We start from the raw sequence: 22,954 nt of genomic DNA on the forward strand, positions 1-22,954 counted from the left end.
AGCGTCAGTTTTGTTTTTCTTGTCTGTTATTATAAGGTTTATCAGGTTATTTATGCGATTTGAGACGTTTCGTGCCTCGGTCACAAATTAATTTCTCACCACGCTAAAAAAATGTCAGCGTTATTTCCCCCCAAAATGTTCTGTGCAATTATTTGAATGTAGGAATCTGGGCCTTTTTTCTACCTTTTTATTATGGTAAAGTCCCATATTATCATTTGAATGAACATCTTTTAATAATGGAGTGGTCGGCTTTAAAATGAGCTTGGCTAAGATGTGAGGATTGTTGAATATATCAGAGGACCTCGTTTTCTCAGAGGTGCGTTGTGGGAAGTGAAGGTCGTCCTTTGGTGTGACTTTGAAAGGCCGGGCTTGTTTTGCTCGGAAAGGATAAGTGTTCAGAATGCTGGATTTGCAGGGTTAATTTTTTTCTTCTTTTTTTTGCTCCTACATAAACATTTCAAAAACACAGACAAAAAGAGGGGAATGAATTTTGAGTTGTACTGGAGAATATGTTGTACACAGGGCTTTAGGGTTCGCACCACACTCCAAAAGACCGGCTTTATTTTCATTCCTACCATATTTAGAAAGTTTAGTAGCGAAGGCCAGGAGCTAATTTTGAGTCGTAACAGCCACCAGGCGGGGTACTGGAGAGTATTTTACACATGGGCCTATGCAATCTGAAGATTTTTAAATGTCAGCCACAGCCAGGTTAGTCTGATCAGATTGTATTTTAAGCTTTATGGTGCAGTGGAACTTGTCTGAAAAAGGGCAAAGAGGCTTTTTTTTTTTCCATCAGTTGCCTCGTCGTCTTTGGGTGGGTTTTACACTGTCCTACTGTCCTTTTGCTTGGTTGCCAGTCAGTAACTCCCTTTACATCTAACGTTTAAAGGATAAGTTCGGCAATTTTCAACCTATATATAATTCCTCTCTTCCTCCTGTAGCTCTTGGACCCACAGACAGTATTGTCTGTAGTTGTTGGACCCACAGACAGTATTGTCTCCAGTCAGCTGTCAGTTGAAGCAGCGAGCTCCGCTGCCTCTCGCTGCAACAACGAGTCCAAACTGCTTGTCAAAATATCTCCAGAAAAGCCGTTTGTGTCTCCACAGAGTCGAGAGGAAACAGACTCAGTTCCTCCGTTAACACACTTTCACTACTCGGGAAATCACAGAACAGCACAGACCGCCAGCGTTGGGGTAACGCGTTAGTAACGAGTAACTTAACGCGTTAGTTTTTCAATTTATGTACTCAGTTATTAGTTATTTGTCAAAGTTACATTTCGCTACTTTTATTTTTCTTTCAAATGGTTAAATGTTTAGTTAGTGCAAATTTTAAAAAAAATGAAGGTAGCCTATTGTACGCTACATATGTTATTAAAAGCAGACTGCAGCAGGCGGCGGTGCGGTGGAGGCTTGTAGGTTACGACTCGCTTTCAGAATCAACACAATAATAAACTGCAGAACTTGGAGATATTCGCATTACTTTGATCTGATCAAAGAGAAGGGTATGAACTTTATTGTTAACTGTAAGTTTAGCTTTCACTATCTAACCTGAGGATTTGAATTGAAAGCTTGTGAGTCAGTCTGCCGTTTATTTTGAGTCCAGACTGGATCAGTTCAGGCTCCGCTGATCACCGGGGTGAAGTTAATTTGAAGTTTGTTATTCACCAGTTGATGCGCCTTTTAACGTCAATAGCTCCGTGTTGATAGCATATTTTTTCTCAAATTAGGCTTTTTTATAGAGAGGAACACGGAGCCAAGTCAGAATCAACTGCGGTTGTGATGCAGACGGCAGAAAGGCTTCCAGTCGGTCCAAGTATTATACTGTGGAACCAGGTAACTGAAAGCTGCCTTGAGGTTTTCTTTAGACAACAGTAGATGTTACTTCAGTCCCAGACCTGATGATTAGTGATGATTTCTGTAGCCTACATTAAGAGTGATGACATCAGCAGAAGACGTATTTTAAAGGCATGATTTTAAGTGGGTAACGTGAAAGTACTCTAACGTGTTACTTTTAATTAAGACTAACGTAGTAACGTAACAAGTTACTATTTAGGGTAACTTTCCCCAACACTGCAGACCGCTGTGGGGTGAAAGGTGGTTCCTGGCGGGGTGATCTAGTTTTGGACCGTCAGGTCAGATTGTAAACAGTAGAGTTCGGTAGAAGACGAGTGGAAAAACGTCGATAAAAATACGTCGATCGCTCTCCGTATCATTTTGACAGACTGGCTTTTCTGGAGATGTTTTGACAGTTTGTTAGCAGCAAGAGGCAACGGAGCTCGCTGTTTCAACCGACAAGTGACTCTAGGTCCAAAATCGCCAAACTTATCCTTTTAAAATAATAAATGTCTGTGGCACAGCAGAAGGGTAGCAAATGAATACCAACCACCAACAAACTGCTGGTAAATACTGTCTGTGGCTGGTCTGTTTGCCTTGTGGCAGGTGGTCACTGACCAGCATTTATAGAGCCTGTTCTTTTCGATAGATGGTAAAAGAAAAGTAGCGCATGCAGTTTGGTACGGGCTAATATGTAATGTCATGGTAAAGTCAGTAAATGCTCCCTTGTTAATTGGCAGGGCTGTGCTTCCTGGAAGTGGTACTTCCCCTTCCACTACGCTCCGTTCGCCTCCGACTTCAAAGACATCAAAGGCATGTTCACCGAGTTTGAAATGGGGACCAAACCGGTAAGAACTTGTCCTCTCCTTTCTTCTCCTGCTCTGTCTTTTCTTCTCTCCCTCTTGTCCTCCTCTTCCCTATTGTCTTTTCTCTTTTCTTCTCGTCTACTCGTCTTTTCTTCTTGTCCTTTTTCTTCTCTTCTCTGTCATGTCTGTCTTCTCTCGTCTCTTCTTTTCTCATCTTTTCTTCATATCTTCTCTTTTCTGTTGTCTTCTCTTTTCGTCTCTCTCCTCTTGTCTGCTCTTGTTTTCGCTTCTCTTTGTCATTGTAATTTTGCTTTTTTTTCATCATCTTCTGAGTATTTTCTAGACCTTGTTCTCGACCGGTATTCTAGACCCATGCAATATATTTGGAGATTTTGTTTGAATTGTTCTTCTCGTGGGTCTTACCTGTGCAGTTAATACTGATGTAACTGAGTATCTGATTGTCTCTCTGTGGTTGTCGTGTGCAGTTCAAACCACTGGAGCAGCTGATGGGCGTGTTTCCTGCTGCCAGCGGCAACTTCCTGCCCACAACATGGAGAAGTCTTATGGCCAGTCCGGTAAGTTTTAGTGTCCAAAATAATTTCTAGGTTGCTGCGCAGGTCCAGACAGTTCAGAAGACTGTTGTCACAATTCACAGGTCTTTAAAAGTCTGGAAAAGTACAAAAACTCAAGATGAGTTTGGGGAAAAAGTCTGGAAATCCACCGCTACACTGAACTTCTTGCCTGTTAAAGACTTTGTATGTCGCTGTAGTATTAAAAGTCTCTAATCAAAGGAGTAATACACAATACATCTGCAATGTCTAAAAATTGACATCTGGAAAAGAGTGGGACTTTCAAACGGAAACTTTCTAGGAACGTTGGCCATAAACGAGCTGCTGCTTCTTGTTTTTTTACAAGGTATTTCAGCTTTTCTGTTCTTGTTAAATTCTTTTAAATGCCTCCCTCTGAAACAGGACTCTTCCATCATCGACTTCTACCCCGATGACTTTGCCATTGATCTCAACGGCAAGAAGTATGCTTGGCAAGGTGAGTCACTGTCCACTGGCTTCTTTTTTGCCTTATTTTTCCTACAAATTTGTGAAAGAATTTTTTTTTAGTAATGTATTCTCCCACAGAAAGAGCTACATGCTGCATTTCTAGCAGCTAGAAAGAACCATTGAACCCTTTAAATTTGATGTGAGGGATTAGGTCATATGTCACTCAGTAGGTGAAGCAAGGCACTAACACTGCCAGGGTCGGGGGTTCAATTCCCGCTGGAGCCACCCAAACATTTGCTTTGCATGAAAGCGTCCAGGAATTTTTAAGATACTTCTTAAGTTATAGTCGGAGTACAAATATTCTGTATCCAAGAATATCCTGTCCTGTTCTGTTTGAAGGTGTGGCGCTGTTGCCCTTTGTGGACGAGCGTCGGCTGAGAGCGGCTCTGGCTGACGTTTACCCCGACCTCACACCCGAAGAGGGTAAGTAGTATAAAGACACAGAGTCACTGCATCAGTAGTGAAACAGAAAAAAATGTTTTTGTGTTTGTTAATCAAGTTAATCTCCTGTCCTAAGTATTTGTGGTACCGATGTGCATGGTGTGTCATGTAGAAGCTTTGACAGCCTTGATTTTAGTTGATTTCAAATGTAAACACTAGTCCTGACCTTTTGACATTTAAAACACTCAAAAGTAGTACCTGCTAGCTCGGGATGGACTGGGGCATCTGGGAGATTTGGGAGGGCAAGCTGGCTTTGGGGTTAAATAATAAGGGGAAGTAGGTAGATTTCAGTTAAGTGTAGATTAAATGGTGGCAGCCGAACATTAACACCTCATGTTCTGTTTTTCATTTACAAAAACAGCAAAACCGACAGCCGTTAAATGCCCAAATAGGACAGATCTTTGATACTCATGCCACAAACAGAAGAAACAAGAAATAGCTATACCACTAATTAATGTGTAGATATTTAAGTGTATGGTACAATCCTTAGGGTGACCACAAAGTGTCCAAACGTCTGTCGTATGGTTGCATGCTGGCTGGATATTTGTTTTTCTATCTTGCCGTCTCCCCATCCGTCCCTTCCCATCTAATCCAATACAATCATATCTCCAGTCTCTCCAGTAATCACTGGTATTTAATCCCTGACCACAGCTGCTGTTTTCTCTTTGTTCCAGTGAAAAGAAACAGTCTGGGAAGTGATGTGCTGTTTGTGGCGAAGTCCCACCCGCTCTCTGACTTCATCCAGGAACTGTACCGTGGAGAATCTCAAGAGGTAAAGAAACTGACCTCATACTTTACCTCACATTACCTCAAACCCAATACAGCTTCTACAAATAGCCAGCAAGGAGAGGCTGAGGTCTGTCTGTACAGCTGCGATCATCTGTAAGCCTTAAAAGGGACTGTGTAGCATTTCAACATCAATAAATCATCACCACATTAATTTAGAGACATTAGTATAATTACTGTAAACAAACCAGACCATCAGTTAGCAGCCTGCCAGCCTCTACCAGCCTCTACTCTGCATCCTCCATAGTTTCTCCACCTGGTGGATCTGGAGGGAAATCTGCTGGATCGCTTTACGGCACAAAACAGGAAGAGGTTCTGTTCTTCCAGAGCAAACGGAGATAAAGCTGAAAGAGTTTCTGGCAGCAGATGGTGGAAGGAGGGAAAGGAAGATGGAGAAATCACTTCCAACATGTTGATCCTCTTCAGGGAGGGGGGAGGGGGGGCAGGGAGCAATGGGGCTGATGGGAAATGTAGTCTTAATGTGGAGAAACACTAGAACTAACAATACTACTGGAGTGAGATAGAGGAGAACAGTCGTCTCCAACATGATCTCATTGGTTTACGATAATTATACCAAGGTAACACTCTTAATTTGGCAATGATAAATTGGTGTTTAATAATGATACACGTTGCATCTTTAAGTATCACTGTAAAGTATGTCAATATAGCAATTAGTTTGCACATTGCACACAGTTACATTTTTTTTATTTTTGCTCCATGCCTTTTTTTTTTGTTATCTTCAATATGCTGTATCACATCATGCTGCTGATGACACCCCTCCACACACACTCACTCACACACACACACACACAATCAAACAATCACAAAGACAGTCAGCTGCTTTGTGCGTGAAACACCTGTCTCCAATAATAGTCTTTTTCTAGGGCTGGAATCACACTTAATGTGTTGCTCTCTGATAGATATTCATATCAAATGAGAGAATCTGTTCCTGCTGCGTCACTCTGCTGCAGATGCGTTGCCATGCAGGTGTTGCATGCGTTGATTATGCATGTGCAAACAAAAGCGAGTGCTGTTTTGACCCGAATTTGGCTTCAGGATGAAAATACACGGTCAGTGAAGAAAAGTTGCAACAAAAATGTATGTTGTAATACTTTAATTATTACTGCATGTCTGATCAGTTCAGTGTCAAATAGGGTTAGACCGATATATCAGGCCAATATTGGCCTTTTATTAAATATCAGATATCATCCACTTCTTCTGATGTACCCATATATTTTATTTTCTATAAAATAATATAATTTCAATGCTAAATTATTTTTTTGGTGACCTGGTAACCTTAAAAGAACTTCATTAGTATGGATTTCAGTGGCAAGTTTTGGTGTCCCAGGATCCAAAATGCTGTTTAGAGGCCAGCTTGACAAGAAAAGCTGGAAATTTAAATTATAATAAAAAAAAAAAATTAAATGTCAGCACAAAATATTTGATCTTATATTAGTGATTCCAATTCAAAAATGTCAGTATCCGCATCAACCTCCAAAAGCCCATATCACTCGAACCCTTGTTGATATCAGTTATATTTATAGGTTTGAGTCATGTGACCCTGTGGTCTTGTGTAGCTCAGCAGGCAGAGCGTTGAACTAACACTGCCAGAGTTTGGGGTTTAGTTCCCACTTGGGCCACCCATGCTAAAGATACATGCATTAATGCCATGTGTATTGATCAAACTGTTATCTCAACATGTTTCACCCACAGGATCCTGGTGTAGAACTCTGCACATAGTTTGCAGCACCCAGGCTTTTAATGGAAGTTGTACGATTGAATCAAATTGTTAATTTTTAAAGGTTACTTAGGTTCTTGGTTGATGGAATGATAGCAGCTTTACAGAGATATTGAAAGTTGCACCACAGATAATACAATTTTTCCAAAAAGCATACATGCATGAACTCTTATCTTGGATGTAACGTCTGTCCTCCAGAGCACTGAGATCCCTGCAGAGCTCTGCCATGGAATCCAAGGTATATTAGATCTTGATGACGACCCTATTCTACCAGATAAGTAAGGAACGCCTGCTTTATTATCACTTTTTGTACATTTCCTCCAAGTTCCCGTGTGTTTTTTTTTTTTTTTTTAAATGGACATGAACCCTCGCCAGAGAAGCCTGTCCACTGTGACGACTCGGGACTTGTTCATCCGTTAATTTTTGTTTTAACATTTATCTTTTAGGGCCGTGCAGTCTCCCATCCCGATGCTGCGTGACATTTCACAGAACGGTGCGATTGGGTAAGAACCGTCTTGATCTACATCACTGTCCAGCAGAAGATATAAGTGTAGAGATTAGTGAATATTTTTAGTATTCATTTTAGTTTTTTCCAAATTGAGATATCTACCATTTGTGTAAAACTTAATAAATACTCTTGACAAAATAATTAATCGGTGAAAATTCAAACAGATTGTTCAATTTTTAAAGCATAGTTTGTAACTTAGTTTCTTGTTGAATGCAATAATAGCAGTTTTAGAGACTGGATCCTCTATGTTTTAGAGATCTTTGAAAGTTTCACCGCGGATAATAACATTTTTCCAAAAAGCATATGCATGAACTGAATTTGGATATCCGGTAAAGCCTTGTTCCTCTGACTCAGCCTGTAGAAAGGCACTCTGGGAAACGTAGGAAATCATAAACTGAAGTAGAAGTAGATGAGGCAGGTTGAGGTAGAGTGGGTTCACCAGAAAAGTAAATTACAACACTTCACCACCAAAAAATACTCCAGGAATGAACTGAACATCACAGATAGCTGAGATCTGACAGTGGAAGAGTGTCAGACAGGCGGATTTTCCTTTTTTAAAGTGTAAGTAGAAGCTAAAGCGACTCTTTTTCCCTCAGCTGAAGATAATGTTCTCATCTTTTCCAGAGTGAAGTTCAAGGATCCGCAGTATGCAGACAACTTTGTGTTCAAGGCTGTCATCCTTTCTGGAGCCAAGTGAGGGTTTTTCTTCTTTTTAAACCTTATTTATCAAGGAAAGCGTTTTACTGAGCAAGCATGCTCTTACTTTCTCAGCTCCACATTCATGCAGTTTCATACATTCACAACTGGGAGCTGCCCAGTGCAACCAGTAGTTGCTGAGGGAAGAGTTTCTTGTTTTATTTTCCTGCAACCTTCCTGTTCTCTTTCCACTTTCCTAGCTGGTCCGGCAGCCACATGAACAACTTTGCAGTAACAAGAAAATGTGGCCACAAAAATGACCACGTAACTGCAATTTTAGGTGTTTTAAAGGAGGGGTATCATTTGCTTTTTCAGCAATTTTATATAATTACCTGATGTCTATAAAATACATCTGTTAAGTTTTTTTCAGTAAAAATCGTTTAGTTATAGCTTTAGCTATTCACTTCCCAGTGTTTGTTTCCCACCTACAAGAAAATTGGTCGTTTTCATGAGCAGCTTCTGATTGGCTGGCCATTCTGGAAGGCCCGCCCTCCTCTTAGCGCTGATTGGTCGATTTCAGACAGTCCTGTGTCTACATAGACACTGGAGCAAAATCTGACTGGCTTGTACAAGGGGGCGTGTTTTATAGTTGGTGACTGTGGGGAAACAGCATAGTAACATGATTACATTTTTTTTACTGTGATTACTTCACACCTCCAAGTACCAAAATCACCATAAATACTAAGAATTGCCACATCCTAGGATACCCCCCCTTTAAGGATTGAACATTTCCGAGTTAAAAGTGCGCTAGGCAACTTTGCACGTTGGCGACTCCGAATGGCAGCGAGAGATAACAAGTCATGTAAGGTGACGCAAGTGAACTGTTTACCGACCAGTGTGATACTTTATACCGAAGGAAACCAGAGAGGGAAAGATCTAATGTGTTTCGATTTCACTCTTAAGTTTCAATTCATCACTTCTTGTGTGGAGAAGATTTCCCACCAGTGACCATACAACACCAGAATTTAATCTACAGCGTTTGAGTTTGTGGGGATGGGACGCTCTTCTCTGTTACAGCCGCACTTTGTGACTTGGACTGCTAAAAGGAGAGGATTTGTACATAAACTATCTCTCACGTAGTGCAGCTTTAAATTCTACGGTTTATTTGCTTTTCAGGATGCCCACTAAGGTGCTGAAGCCTGGAGACTGGGAGCGGGGGAACCAGAGACCATGGAGACCCCAGCTGGGCTTCAACCCCAACAGGCAGCAGGCTCACTTGGACCAGTCCGGCTTCAGGTCTCTGAGGTGAGTGATCTGGTTTACTGATTACCTGTAGGTCAAAAAAAACTGGACGAGTCGTATTTACAAATCCACAGGATCTGATGAAACTCTCTCTTGTGCTATTACAGTTAGGTAGAGGAAAGGGAAATTTGGAATTAATCAGTTTTGGGTTTTTTGCCCAGCCCTGGAAAAAATTTGGAGAAGGACATGTACCCAAAACATGTAGGAAATATCTTTTTTTGTTCTACTTTTTCGGAAGTGTTTAATGTCAAGCTCTGCCGCTGGTAAATCAAGGTAATTTAGAACTTCGGTTATGAGGGAATTTAATTACTTTTCTAAGTGATGGTTGTATCCAGCCAAAGAGAAAAAGACTTGAGACGTTCAAATCAGCTATTCATCAAATTCGGTAACATTTGAACATAAACCCAATTCAAACTTGGCTTAATCTTGCCAAGGGAGATCCTGTGACTGTAATTATTACCAACGGTATCCGTAATTTTAATCCAGTGCAAATCTGCCATGTTCTGAAAAGAAACAAATCCAGAACAAACGACGGCGGTTGGTAAATTGTCGTAACACATGAAGGCTTCTAGCTCAAGTAGCCTAATGGAGGCTTTAGCACAGGAGATGTTTGACCTCAGTGCAAATGTATAAACCACCAGCAACACATTATAGAGACGCATACAGAGGAGGAATGAAATATAAAGGCTTTGGAGATGAAAACTCACCTCAGTTGCATCTCAAGATGATGTGATTTATCTTTTGAATGGCAGCGTTTGGTCAGTTGGCAGCTCAGCTAAACCTGAAGTGCCACAGACAGCCGAGCATTTGTTCCTTCAAATGAAAATATTATAACGTTTGTTCAACGGACCAGCGTGTCAATATATGCGGAAGTGTCAATCATGACTCTTTGCATCTGCTCTATGAGCAGTAATTTAAGGGGAAATCAAAGATCCTTTATCCTGTACTTTTAACAGCATAAAAGATCTTTGATTTCCAGTGGACCACTTTAGGTCCACTGGAATTACACACACAGCACGTAAAAATCAGATTTCAGGATAATCTTCTGTCATGGTTCATACACAGGTCAGTGAGTAGATAAGTATGAAAAATTAAAAATAAAATATAATGTAGAAAACTCTGGTAGCTTGCCACCCCAACCTGCCCCTGAAAGATTTTGTGTGTACATTATCGTATGTATTGTATAATATTAGTTCATAATCAGAGGTGTTAAACAGTGACTGCTGAATCTGCAGTGACTCCAAATTCAGATCTGCAGAAGTACAGTATTTTAAAATAGAAGCTGTGGAGGAAAATGTGTTTAAATGTTCGTATCCCCCCTAACGGTCCCCATTAACCAGCCGTCCTTGATTATGATCTAAGCTCTCTCCTCCACACATTGATATTATCATTAAGGAACGCGAATAATTGAACATCTGGCTCAGTCCGACTATAGCATGTTTGGGAATTAATTATGCACAGATTTTGAAGAAACACAATGTATTCCGGTTTTTTCTTTTTTTTTTTTTTTTTTTTTTTTTTTCCTTCGAAACCCAAGTCCTTAATTCAGTAATTCAGGCAGTTATTTGCCTTGATGGGGCCAAACAGGCAGGTGCTCAGCCTGGCGAACGGGAAAACCAGGGAGGCACGGATGATTTTAAGGAAAGGATCTTCTGTTTTGTTGCTTTGATTGCAAATAAAACCAATATTCTAGAGACAGGAGTGTGTTAAGGCTAGACCGATATATCAGGCCAATATCAGGCTTTTACTAAACATCCGATATCGGCCAGTCGGCGTCGTCCACCTCTGATATCAATCAATTCAACTTTATTATCAACTCTGAGGGGAAATTCTTGTGGCAGCCAGATGCATAAAAAGACACACAATAAATAAAAAGCACAAGAAAGAAAACAAAAAACAGTCCATTCAGCTAGAGTTATTTCTCCCTGACCACAGCTACAGAAAAATAGTCTGGAAAGCCTACAATGACATTTTGTTTTCTTTACACATTATATTCTTTCATTTAATTGTTCAATAATGTTTATTTTAAATTAATCCGTCATTTAAAGGCAGTAATGTATCCCAGAGTTTCCTCTACCACTGAATATGTGTGGTGGGTTTCTCTGCCTTAAAGAGCTGCTGACACTAAAAGAGTTTCATCAGTCTGGTTTCAGTGGAGAGTTTTAGTGTCCCATGATGCTCTAAATGCTGCTTCAGAAGCCTTTCCACCCTGATACGAATACAAATCTGGGGAAAAAACAGACTACATGGAATATGGGGGGCATGAAAATGGCCAATTTTCACTATCGGAGCAAAATACCGGCAGATTCAATGCAAAAATATTGGTATCTGCCTTCAAAAACCAATATCACTCGAACCCTGAAATACGTATAACTACAACATTTTATGTCTTAGTCCTGTGTAGCTCAGTGTGTAGAGCAAGGCACCGACGCTGCCAGGGTTAGGGGTTCAATTCCCTTTCTATTCTCCTTTACACTCACGGTACTGTAAGGTGTTTTGGGTGAAAGTGTGAACCAGTTGGCATGTTGTTGTCCAGTACTCTGACCTTAAACACACTGACTCTGTGGTTTCTGTCTTGCTGCAGTCACAACCTGGGCAGACCCCAACATGGCGGCGGACAGTACAGCAGCGCCCCGCCGCCCAGCAACTACCACCAAGGAAACTACCGACAGCCACACAGCGGCGGCCACCAGCCACATTTCCAGCGTAAGGAACACACACACACACACACACACACACACACACACACATCCTGCAAGGTCTGAAGAGCGGAGACAGTAGTGGAATATATAGAGGAAGGTTTTAGAGGCATTTTCAGCGCAAACTTGGAAGTTTTGCTTTGCTAAATGAAAAAATTTCATAGTACAATTATCCCAATATACAATATTATCCCAATAATTATTAAAAAGATGAATACTTTATAAACAGGACAGGAATATGCTTCAATTACTTAAAAACTAATTTATGATATCAATCACAAGACATTTGACTCATAACAACTAAATCATAAAATGCTCGTTTAGCTTAGAGAGACTAAAGATGGTTTTAAACAACACAAAAAAAATCAAATAACAGCATCTAAAATAAATAAAGTCAGATGCGTCTCCAAGTTCAACTGGTCTGCATCCACTTTAACTCAGTCAGCAACATGAATACAACAGTTTATTAGAGCGCTTCTCCTTTTTGGCAGAAAAAAACCCATCAATAATGACAGATGAGAGCAGCGGTTCTTATTCCTGACTTAATTTCCTGATTTAAACGTATTGTTTTTACCGCGATATATAATAATACCGGTTATTGTCCCATCCCTACTTCCCACATTACATACAAAGACAACAGGGCCTTATATTCAGTGCGATGTTATGGTGTCACACTGGATGGATCGTACACTATCATAGGCATTTCCATCCATTAGGGATGGGACAATATATCCAAATTCAATATATCGCAATACAAAACTGTGACAGTATGTATCTTAGGTCGGAAAAATGAATGGTGATATCAGCTCCATGTTATTCTGCTGTAGTAATCACTAATGAGACTCTTGACCATCACAGTTTCACAAGCTCTCCATCCAAATTATATTATTGTCACTTTGTAATGACGTTTTTAAATTGTTGTTTACATTCTAGCAGCCAATGGCATCGCTAGAAAGATTTGTGTCTCAGAATTCTGCACAGTCAGACTTTTATTTATCACATGGTGTCGTGGTCGTATTGAATCGTGAACCCCATATCACGTGTCAGGAGATAAACACCTCGTCCGTCACTCCATCAGATACTGGCTGATATTTGGCTGATGAAACGCCGCTCTCTCCTTTTGAACCCGCCTCTGGCTTTGTGTTTAGTTCACTGTATCAGGAAAACAATTAATAAACTCAATAGCAGCTCCCAAAAACTGTTCCTCAGTTTGAGAGCGCTGCAGCGTGGCTCTCTGACAGGTCACAGGTTCAGTTCCCACAGCGGCAGACTGTCTGTGAGCAGCCGTGAGCCCTGCCCAAGTGTCCTTGAGCAACACACTGAACCTGCTCATTGTCAGCCACTCTGGATAAGAGCATCGGCTAAACGCCTAAAATGTAAACATAAAAGATGGATAGATGGACGGATACTTTTATTAATTCACTTGGGCGGGGGGAGATGGGGTCACTTTGTATACCCAGCTGCCAAACTGTGCCTTTTTAAGACGCAAATAATTGTGTTATACAATTAAATAGCCCCCTTTGTTCGGCGCAGAAGGGATTTTGAATGGTTCGTCACATATGGAGGGAGAATTTCTGTTTCCCAGCTCCTAATCACGGTCTCCCGTTCGGCCCCGGCCTCGGCCCCGCGGTCCTCCGACAGCACTTCTCCAGTTTGACTTTGATGTGCCAATTTGCAAGTAGATGAATAATCTCATCTGCCCGCTGATGGCGTGCGGGGGAGTCACGGCTATTCTGGTGGCACTTGATGCAAATGGGGGTTTTTGGCTTCTCCGGATTGCGGCAGCGCCTCCCTTGGCCTCTGCCGCTCGTTCTTGATGTTAAACTTGCCAATTAGCGGTCTAGGACATTCTTTTTTTAATCTCCTTTTTTTTTTTTTTTTTTTTTCCTTTGGTCGTCATTGTGGAAATAGATATTTTAATAAAAGGGAGCCAAGGTAAATCAGCACTGGCTCGTCTGTGATTGTGGGCCTTTTTTTCTTCCTGCAGTGGCTGATTTTTATTTTATCAGCTGAAGTGCCTCAAAGAGAAATATGTAATTGGCGTTTATGTCCAATTTGAATTTGGCTGATTTGGTGTGTATTGAGTGCAATACCTTTGACATTTTCCTTAAGCGACAACAGTGTGCTATATTTAGGCCCCAAATGATTTTTCAATTGCTTCAACGATTTTAAATTCTTTTTTTAAATAACCCGTGGAATTTTACTATTCCAGCTCCTGTAGCAGCAGTCTGACTGATCTTATGGTAAAAAAAAAAAGGACTTATGTGGACGAACCGTAATATTGGAAACCCGAGGAATGTGATTAGCCCGACAAGTAGGCCTTATTCTGCAACAGGAGGCCAGAGGCTTGCTTTTGTCCAGATAACACTTTCTCAGGGCCAATCCTCTGCTTGGCCAGTAATCAGCAGGGCTTTGCTCCACTGGGCTTTTGTGTTGGGGGGGTCCCGGTCCCCCCCCACGCCCCCACCCCCCACCCCCAGCCCCCACCCTGTTTGCTGATTAGCGTTGTGGGAGACCGGGCTGGTAATGAGACTGTCGAGTGGCTCCGCTGGACACAGTGGCCCCTCTGATAAAAGCATCCGGGAGGATCCCATTTGATTGGATGTGTGATGCGGTCTGAAGAGGGTTGAAACCAAAGTTAACTTCCCCCTTTGACGGCGCTGCTACCTCCTGCGGTGATGTGTCAACACGCCGGCTCTGAAACATGCTGCGGGGCTTTGTTCGCCGCAGCCAAACCAGCTGGTGTTTAATAACCAACCGGGGAGGCTCTGCTGGTGGCCATTATTGTCTTGACACATAGTGACACCAAATTTTAACCAGGGCAGCAAAGTAACGTTTTCATCCAGCGGCCACAGTGGCCGGTAAGCCGCAAAACTCCCCAGACTTCAACTTTCACTGTTTCACCAGCCAAATACATTTTTAGAATAGAAATACTCAGTTACTTGCCAAAGTGTCTGGTAGAAGAACTTAAATGAGAAGAAGACACCAAATGCTTTTTTTTTTGTCAAATCTCTTTATTGGTGAAAACAGTACTTAACAATTCAATTCAGTTGCTGACTGTTATCACCGCTTTTCTTTTAAATCCCTCATCTTCACATGGCACAAAATACTTGTAGCCTGGATGCAAACGGCATTTTTATTCAGTGTATTTTGGCAAATCAGGATCTGTCATGTAACTCAAAACAATAGACTGAGTAAAAATGTTATTTATTCAGCAGTCCAGGAGTGTGTTCTCTTTAAATAAACATATCAGCTACAGCCGAACATTTACTTTCATTTGGCCGTTTGGTGTTAATTCCCCCTGCTGATTTTAACTCTGCTGCCTCAGAGTTACAGTTTTATCCTCATGAAGGGGCATCAGGGACTTAAATATAATTTTTCTGTTATTATCAGGGTAGGAAATTACTACCAGCTGCTGTAGCAGGTAAGCAGCCATCCTTTAAAGGTCTTAATCTGTTAAAAAAATAATAATATTTGGCCGGTAAAGTAGCAAAAGTGGCTGGTGAATTTTGGAGTCTGTCATCTCCCGTGGCCGGTGGATGAAAATGTTAGTTCCTGCCCTGGTTATTAGACCCAAGATGGCTGCATGGGACTTGAGTCATGTAGTCGCTGAACTAATTGAAAAGGTTTGGAGAGAGACGTTTAGTTGTTTAGCGCTGTTGTAATCCTGGCGTTAATACAGTGACCGCAGTGTGTTTTAAGGATTTAAAGCGTAATCCTTTGTTGGCTTTTGTCTCCCGCAGACTGGAGGTCTATACACTTTCAGATCATTGTTAATTAAGGAGATTGACAGGTGTCTACTTGTAATTCTCTCTTTTGAGCCATCGCCGGACGATCGGGGAAGAAGACGAGAATGTTGTGGAGTTATAATTGGAGCCCAACTGGGTGGTCCACTTAAAGTTTGTTGGCTGAGGAGATAATCAAACATGAAAATTGAATGACAAAACAAAATGATAATGTGCTGACAGCAGTCCGCCTGCTTGCTGATAATTGTGCGTTTACTACTTTTTGTGGCGGTCAACAGAAAACGTGTGGAATATTTCCCTCTTCACTTCCCCTTCAGTCTTCACATCAAAACAAAAATCATTTCAGCTTCTCTCCATTTCGTGCTTTTGGCACGCAGGACGAAAGTTTCCACAGCAACTCTACGAGCTAAAGAAACTAAATTATATTCCAGCCTCCCATTCCTGTACAAAATTTCTACTAGGGTTAGACCGATATATTGGTGTGGTGATATTTGGCTTTTATTAGATATCAGATGTCTATCAGTCAGGTCAGCTACTACTAAAACAGTCTGTAAACCTGCAATGAAACTTAATTTTCTTTGCATGCTTTGTTTTTTTTCATTTACTTGTTCAGTAATGTTTCTTGTCAGTTAATTATTCATGTTAGGGACAGTAATGTATCCCAGAGTTCCCTGGGTCGGGCGGGTCGCTCTTCCTTAAGGAGCTGCTAACTGTAAAAGAAGTTTTCAATGGAGAGTTTTAGTGTCCCATGATGTTTCAGAGGCTTTTCCACCCTGACGAGAAGAAAAATCTTGGGGAAAAACACTGAATACTTTGAATTTGAGGGGCATAAAAATGGTCAAATTTAACGATTTTGAATATCGGCGCAAAATATCACCAGCTTCAATGCAAAATTGTCGTTATCGGCCTTCAAAAACTTATATTGCTCAAACCCTGAAATGTGTATAACTAGACTACGATATTTCTTAGTCTTCTGTAGGGGGAATTCTGGGGGAAACACTGAAAACTTATCAGCGCAAAATATCACCAGCTTCAATGCAAAAATGTTGCTATCGGCCTTCAAAAACTCATATTACTCAAACGCTGAAATATACTGCATTATTTCTGGGGGAATTCGGTGGGAAACGCTGAAATACTTTGAATTTCGGAGGCGTAAAAACGGTGAAGTTTAAATAAATACAGGCGCAAAATATCGGCTATCGGCAGCCAGATATTTTCAGTACGGGCCGTCCCGTATCGGTCGAAGCCAAATTTTTACACCCAACTCCTGCCGAGGTTTGTAAATGTCAGCCTTCTCTTGCCCAAGTTCTCCCTCCCGGCACCCTTCACCCCGCCCTGCGCCGAGACACTCAGCAGGCATTGCCCCTATAAACAAACAAGTCCGCGGCTCGCAGCTGGTCATTGCCTTGGCAACAGTGAATCTGGAAGAAGCCGTTCGCTCCTTTTTTTTTTTTTTTTTTTTTTTAAGTGTGGCTTTGTGAAGGGCTTGCAGCGATGGAACCAGGGTACTTGAGGCATCCACAATGCTGCAGGCTGAATGCTTATTTCATTTTCTGAACAAGAAATGCAAATGTGGCGCTCTGTACCCCCCCCCCTCCCCCCTCCCGACCCCCCACCCCCCACCCCCCCCTCCACTCCATCCCCGTTCCCCCTCCAGAGCCTTAGTGCGATTCGACGTTTTGAAAGAGCTTAATTTTATCATGACAACTGATTCGTTCTGTATCCCCAGAAATAAAATAGTTGGGTTGTTTTTTTTATATCGGAGGTTAAGGCTGAAATGAATTGGGTTAATTAGCATCCCTGTTTAATGTCAAATCCTTCTAGTGTTGCTTGCAAACAATCAACCTGGAGGATTTTCTCAGGTTTCATCACTGTTTAACTTACCGACGTGAATCTGAAATATTTCTCTGGTTTTGTTTAGGCTTTGTATTTAAACTGTATCATGTTGTGGTTTTCAGTAGGTTAAAATATGGGACAAAACATTAAAGGAATAGCTCTCGACAGCCTCTCCTTAACACTTGGATCACATTTGAAACGTATTAGGAAGCACTCAGCGTTTTGCAGTTACTATTTGGGAGAAAAGCGTTGTGTTTATGCTCAGGACCGCGGGTCTGCGCTCTTTTAGAAGACTTCAAACTTTAGCTCAGCAGAAACCACTTCTGAAAATGTCGTCTTTTGTTCTCCGCAGATTCCAGGCAGAACAGTTTGCTGGGGGCGCCGCCCCCCTTCAACCCGCCCCAATTTCCAAGGTGAGTCGGCTGTTTTGTCTGTTTTGTAAATCTGAATTTGTGTCTGGTTTTTAATTCCTTCTGTTGCTGTGGGAAGGAAAGTTCCCAGTTAACGTGCTGATGTAAACAGTTTGATTTCAACAAGCACTGTGTTGACGTTGCATAAGAACATGTCTCATTCAGAACGGTAAAATCCATTTTGGAAAAAAATCATTACCTGAAGTTCCTCATTTATTAACTCTGAAATGGGATTTCGTCTGTAACTGTGTTTTCCTTTTGGTAACCAAGGACTTAATTTAGCCACTATCCTATACAAAGTACCATCAATCTTGGTTTAATTTTGTGGAGGGGTTTTTTTTTTTTGGGATATTTCATTTTGGAGCCAGGCTCTACTCGTCCTTTCAAGACGGTCTTCTCTCGGTAGATTTGGTTTTTGTGCAGCGATAGGTAGGACGACTGTGAATTCAACATGTCAAGGTCCTGGACTTTTTTTTTTTTTGTCTGGTTGTTCGTCAGCGTCTAAATCCCCCTGCAGATTGCCAGTCTTTATACATGAGCCGCTGCCTCTGCGGTTTGGGGGGCTTGCTATTGAATTAAGAATTTTTTTTTTTTCGCCGCGCTAAAACAAATTTCTCTCGAGGAGGTTTGTGCAACTTAATGAGGCATCACTAATGCTGTTGGAAGCTGTATCATTTCTGCTCCGTGGCCGCAGAGTCCACACAGACCGGCTATTGATTCTGGCTCCAGACCTCTCCAAGTCCTAATCAGGTTCTCTGGTTCAACTTTTCAGGCCTGCCAGGCCCATTGTGGCTCGGTGTCACCTCAGGTCAGTAGTTATTAGCGGCGACTGAAAACAGTTTCTTTAACTACTTAGGACCGGACCAAATGAAATGCAGAAGGAACTTGGAGAGAGGGATTATGGATTCCAGCGCTCTGCTAAGTCTGGCGTTGGCCAGAATGTGACATGGTTCAGTAATGAGGGATGGGGCCGATCGTCTACTTTCTTCTCCCTTCATTGTTGCCAATAAGAAGAGACTTTAATATGGTGGGTTTGCTCTCGGGTCGACGCATTGTCCGGCGGCTGTTTGGAGAGCCGCGGCGTGGCGGCTGTGCGCTCGTCTCACCCTGGCAATGCGGTGGCCTCATTTCGGGGATGAGGGCGATTGGAGCCATATGTGAATATGGTTCATTTCATACTCCTGCGTTCTTTCATGTGCGTCGATGCTAAGTCATCTCGCGGGAGAGGCCGTTTCATCCCTTTGAGAGCTCGATCTCTCAGTAAATGCCCGTCGATGGGGATTTTGGCGAGGTCACTTCAAGGCTGCGCCAATAGAAAATTAAAGGCCTTCTCCCTTTTTTTTGATCGGGCAGTCCGGCGTGTTTGACTGCTTGCATGGGATTTCATGAAGCGAATAAATCTAAACTACTGAGGCAAAAAATAAAACTTCAAATATTTGATGGGTAAAGTGTTTCATTTGTGTATTTAAAAAAAAAAAAACGGTACTTCTGACCTGTATCGGTCAATAGATAGAACATTACGCCAAATATTACCAGAGTTATAGATTTACACTGATGCCACCCATCCAAAATAATGTATACACTTTAATGGTACAGTAAGGCATTCTGGATATAAGGTTTCACTGACTGGTGTTTGTTACTTTTTGAGAGTTTGCTCATACTCGCTTCAAATGAAAATTTGATTCTGACAACAAACTAACACTTTACAACTTCCTCCAGTGTAGTAAACTGTGTATTAACCTATTGAAATGTGATGTAAATACACTCTGTAAGTACTCAAAGAAATTTGATACCGTTGTGATGAAATTTCGGCCCGTTGGCAACTGGTTGTACTTCACAGTGTAGTTTTGTGTACTTACAATACTTTTCCCTATGTTGATACACGGGTTAATACATTGGATTAACCTCATTGTAAAGTGTTATGTACATGAGATAATGTTTTGAGCTGCAGTACATTTTGAGTAAAAATATTGCGTCTGTTGCATATGAAGAGTTGCCATATATCGTATTTGGAAAAAATCTTTACCTGAAGTTTATCATTTAATAACTCTAAAATATAGGGCAGAACACTTTTCCATAGGTGAATACACAGGTTGATGCAGTGGAATAAAGCCATTATACACAGCAGTGTTGGCAGACTTGTATTAGACGAAGTGTTCAGCTGTAGTGAACTTTGCAAAGCTAATCTGGTTGTTTTTGGTGGCTGCAGGCAGCAGTACGGAGGCGGCGGCGGAGGCGGCGGCGGAGGCCACGGCTGGGACCGGGCCATGCAGTCGCAGCCGTCTGCCTACCAGCAGAACCTGAACCGCGGAGGGGGGGGAGGGGGAGCGGGGGGCGGCGGCGGCGGCGGCGGCAACTACCACCAACGCTACGATCACCGCAGAGACGACCGGCACGACCAAAGAGACGACCGGCACGACCGCAGGGACGACCGGGGACAGCAGCACCAGGTAAATACTTCACATTCTGATGGGCCGCTGCATTCTGACCGCTTGTGGGCGGGGCCAGAGGCTCCAACTGCATCTATCTATCTATCTATCTATCGGTCTGCAGCTACCAAGTTTTGATCAGGCAAATCGTGTAGATTTTGCTGCTGTGGTATTGTGTTTCGTAATGTCACGTCAGTTTGATGAGTTCACATAGCTAGGAAGCGCTGATTAGGCGGCGATAAACGTAAAAACCCAACAAAACGATGGATCGGCCGTTCTCCAAGCCTCGCCTCTGAGATGTTTGTTTCTGTGCTCTTTCTAATAAAAGGTGTAGAGAACTGGGAAGCTCCATTTTGAACTACTGTTCGTGAAACTAAAACGCATCGGAAGAGAAACAAGGAAGCGCAGAATCAAAAATCTGATTGGCTGACGGCCGATGACCGTGAAAAGTTCGGCCGTGGCAACGAGCTTGTTGAGCGTCAGACGAGTTTCCCTGTTCCAGCTCTGTAGGGAACGAATCGACTTCTGGTGATCACAGTGTGAACGCAGTCTTATCGGTAGCTCGTATGTCTACAGTTACTTTCCCTCTGGATAAAAGCATCAGCTTGAACGCTTAAAGTTTTAATGTAAAATGGGGTTGAACACATTTTTTTTTAATACTGATATTTTTGAATTGAAGCCGCCAGCTGGCCAGTAATTTCTGCTGATATTCAATATTCTTGAATTAGACCATTTTCATGCCAAAAAGTACAAGTATTCAGCATGGGTTCAAGCCATATGGGTTTTTGAAGGCTGATGTTTTTGCAATATTTTTGTATTGAAGCTGCCGATATTTTGCTCCAGTAGTGAAAATTGGCCATTTTTATGCCCCTTAGATTCCAAGTAGTCAGATTTTTCATTTCGATCATCATGGGACACTATGTAGTGTCAGAGGCAGGCTGACCCTCCTCACCTGTTTAATGGAAGGGAAACTGTGGGAGACATTACTGCCTTTTTGAATGAAGAATTAATATACAGGAAACACAATTGACCAATTAAATGAATCAATAAAACATGCAAAGAAAATATAATTTCATGTCAGGTTTCTCCATCATATCAGAGATGGATGATATTTAATAAAAGGCCGATATCTGGGTCTAACCCTGCTGCAGAATCATGTGCACTTGTGTCAGTGGGTTGAATGAAATGAGAGTTAAGGCTCAGCAGTGAGGATCTCTCCCAGTGTGAGGAGTTATATAACATTAAAGTCCATTAAACTCCTTCTCTGGACTCTCTGCTCGGTTTCAGACGAAGCCGATAAAAGCACAAAGGACAAAAAAGAGCCAGTCCTCTGTCTTTAAAGACCGGACTGACAGGAGGTTCAGTTTGACGCCTAAGATATCAAATGGAAACGTCTTAATTAAACATTTAGTCGATTCAGTTTTGTTGGGTTTTCTCAACAAGACCTTTGGACACACTTGACGAGCACATTTAGTTTTTTTTTTGCAGTGTGTGTGATTTACCAGTGATTTCACCAGCATTCATTTTATATAGGCATGATGAGGGAAGCAGCATTAGGAAAATACTCTGTTGAAATTGTTGGACAAAAAGTTTTTTCCAGAAATGATTTTAAAAAAAAAAGAAAAAGTGTAATTTCTCTTGACATGCGTGTATTTTTGAGACGCTACAATGGAGTCATGAAACTCACTCGACTTTTCAATCGGAAGAATAAAACACAAATGTAGTAAAGTGTTTTTTCTGTGACAGCAGTAGAGCTGGGGAGCGATATGGTTGAAATCAATATCACGATAATCGCAAGGAATTTTTTTCCGATATCGATATATATCACGATATTTGCTCACTTTTGCAAAATCACACGTTAAATCATCAAATGAATATTCATCCCATTGAACTGAATGGTAATGTTTGGTGTGATGTCAAACAGAACTGACATTTTCAAATAATTTTTTCCCATACCTCATTTAGTCAGAGTTTAAATAAAATGTGCTCGTTATCAGTTCAGACAGCAGAATTGTGTCATGATTTCCCAAAATCACCACATCATCACCATATGATTCCACTGATAAATAATAATATTGATTTACCGTTCAGCCCTAGACAGCAGTGTTGTACACAATGAATTCAAGTTTGTATTTATTCAACAAAAAAGTCTTCAAACCACTTTTGTTTTTGCAGGTTTGATTTGAATGCTGGGAATATTAAAATCCTTATTTGCCATTTGAACCACAGAAGGAAATGCATTGTGAAATGATTTGAACAAATAAAATAATTGCAATAGTGTAATTAAATCACTTAATTTAACAAATTTAATATACAGAATGTTTTGTTTTTTTGTTATTTTAAATGTGTCTAACCATTGCAAAGTGGTGGTAATATTCAGTAAGTTTTCTCAAAATGCAAAACTGCCCAATAACAAGTTTGGACTGAGTTTTTCTCTTATTTTTTGTTTATTTTTTGTTTATTTTTTGTTTTTCAGGGCTACAGCTCTGGAAGGGGGGGTTACCCACCTCCTCCCCCTGCGAGAAGATATCATTGGAATTAAATTCGCACAGATTGAACTTTGTGGGATTATTTTTAGGGGACACATGACTTCTTGTTTTTTTTCCTTCAATTGTCTACTTGTATAATGATTTATTTTTTTCCCTTTTTATTCCACTGAAAATGTTCTTATGTACTGTGATTTTTAAGATGAACGCCTGTAAAACTTGTGAAATACAAGTGAGTCAAGGA

At 41.3% G+C, this 22,954-nt stretch overlaps 1 protein-coding gene across 1 annotated transcript in view; it reads left to right on the top strand.

Annotated features, from left to right (window-relative positions):
• The window catches only part of xrn2 (5'-3' exoribonuclease 2), a 43,032-nt gene extending 20,078 nt beyond the window's left edge, over positions 1–22,954 (top strand). Inside the window, exons 19-31 of the mRNA XM_071898567.2 lie at positions 2,573–2,680; positions 3,124–3,213; positions 3,610–3,682; positions 4,033–4,116; positions 4,809–4,906; positions 6,857–6,936; positions 7,105–7,161; positions 7,791–7,859; positions 8,979–9,107; positions 11,689–11,810; positions 17,738–17,798; positions 20,005–20,245; positions 22,701–22,954. Coding sequence (XP_071754668.2) covers positions 2,573–2,680; positions 3,124–3,213; positions 3,610–3,682; positions 4,033–4,116; positions 4,809–4,906; positions 6,857–6,936; positions 7,105–7,161; positions 7,791–7,859; positions 8,979–9,107; positions 11,689–11,810; positions 17,738–17,798; positions 20,005–20,245; positions 22,701–22,766 — 1,278 coding nt within the window. The 3' untranslated portion in view covers positions 22,767–22,954. The remainder of the gene's footprint in view (positions 1–2,572; positions 2,681–3,123; positions 3,214–3,609; positions 3,683–4,032; positions 4,117–4,808; positions 4,907–6,856; positions 6,937–7,104; positions 7,162–7,790; positions 7,860–8,978; positions 9,108–11,688; positions 11,811–17,737; positions 17,799–20,004; positions 20,246–22,700) is intronic.

This window comes from Centroberyx gerrardi, chromosome 18 (genome assembly GCF_048128805.1).
Source record: "Centroberyx gerrardi isolate f3 chromosome 18, fCenGer3.hap1.cur.20231027, whole genome shotgun sequence".
Lineage (NCBI taxonomy): Eukaryota > Metazoa > Chordata > Actinopteri > Beryciformes > Berycidae > Centroberyx > Centroberyx gerrardi.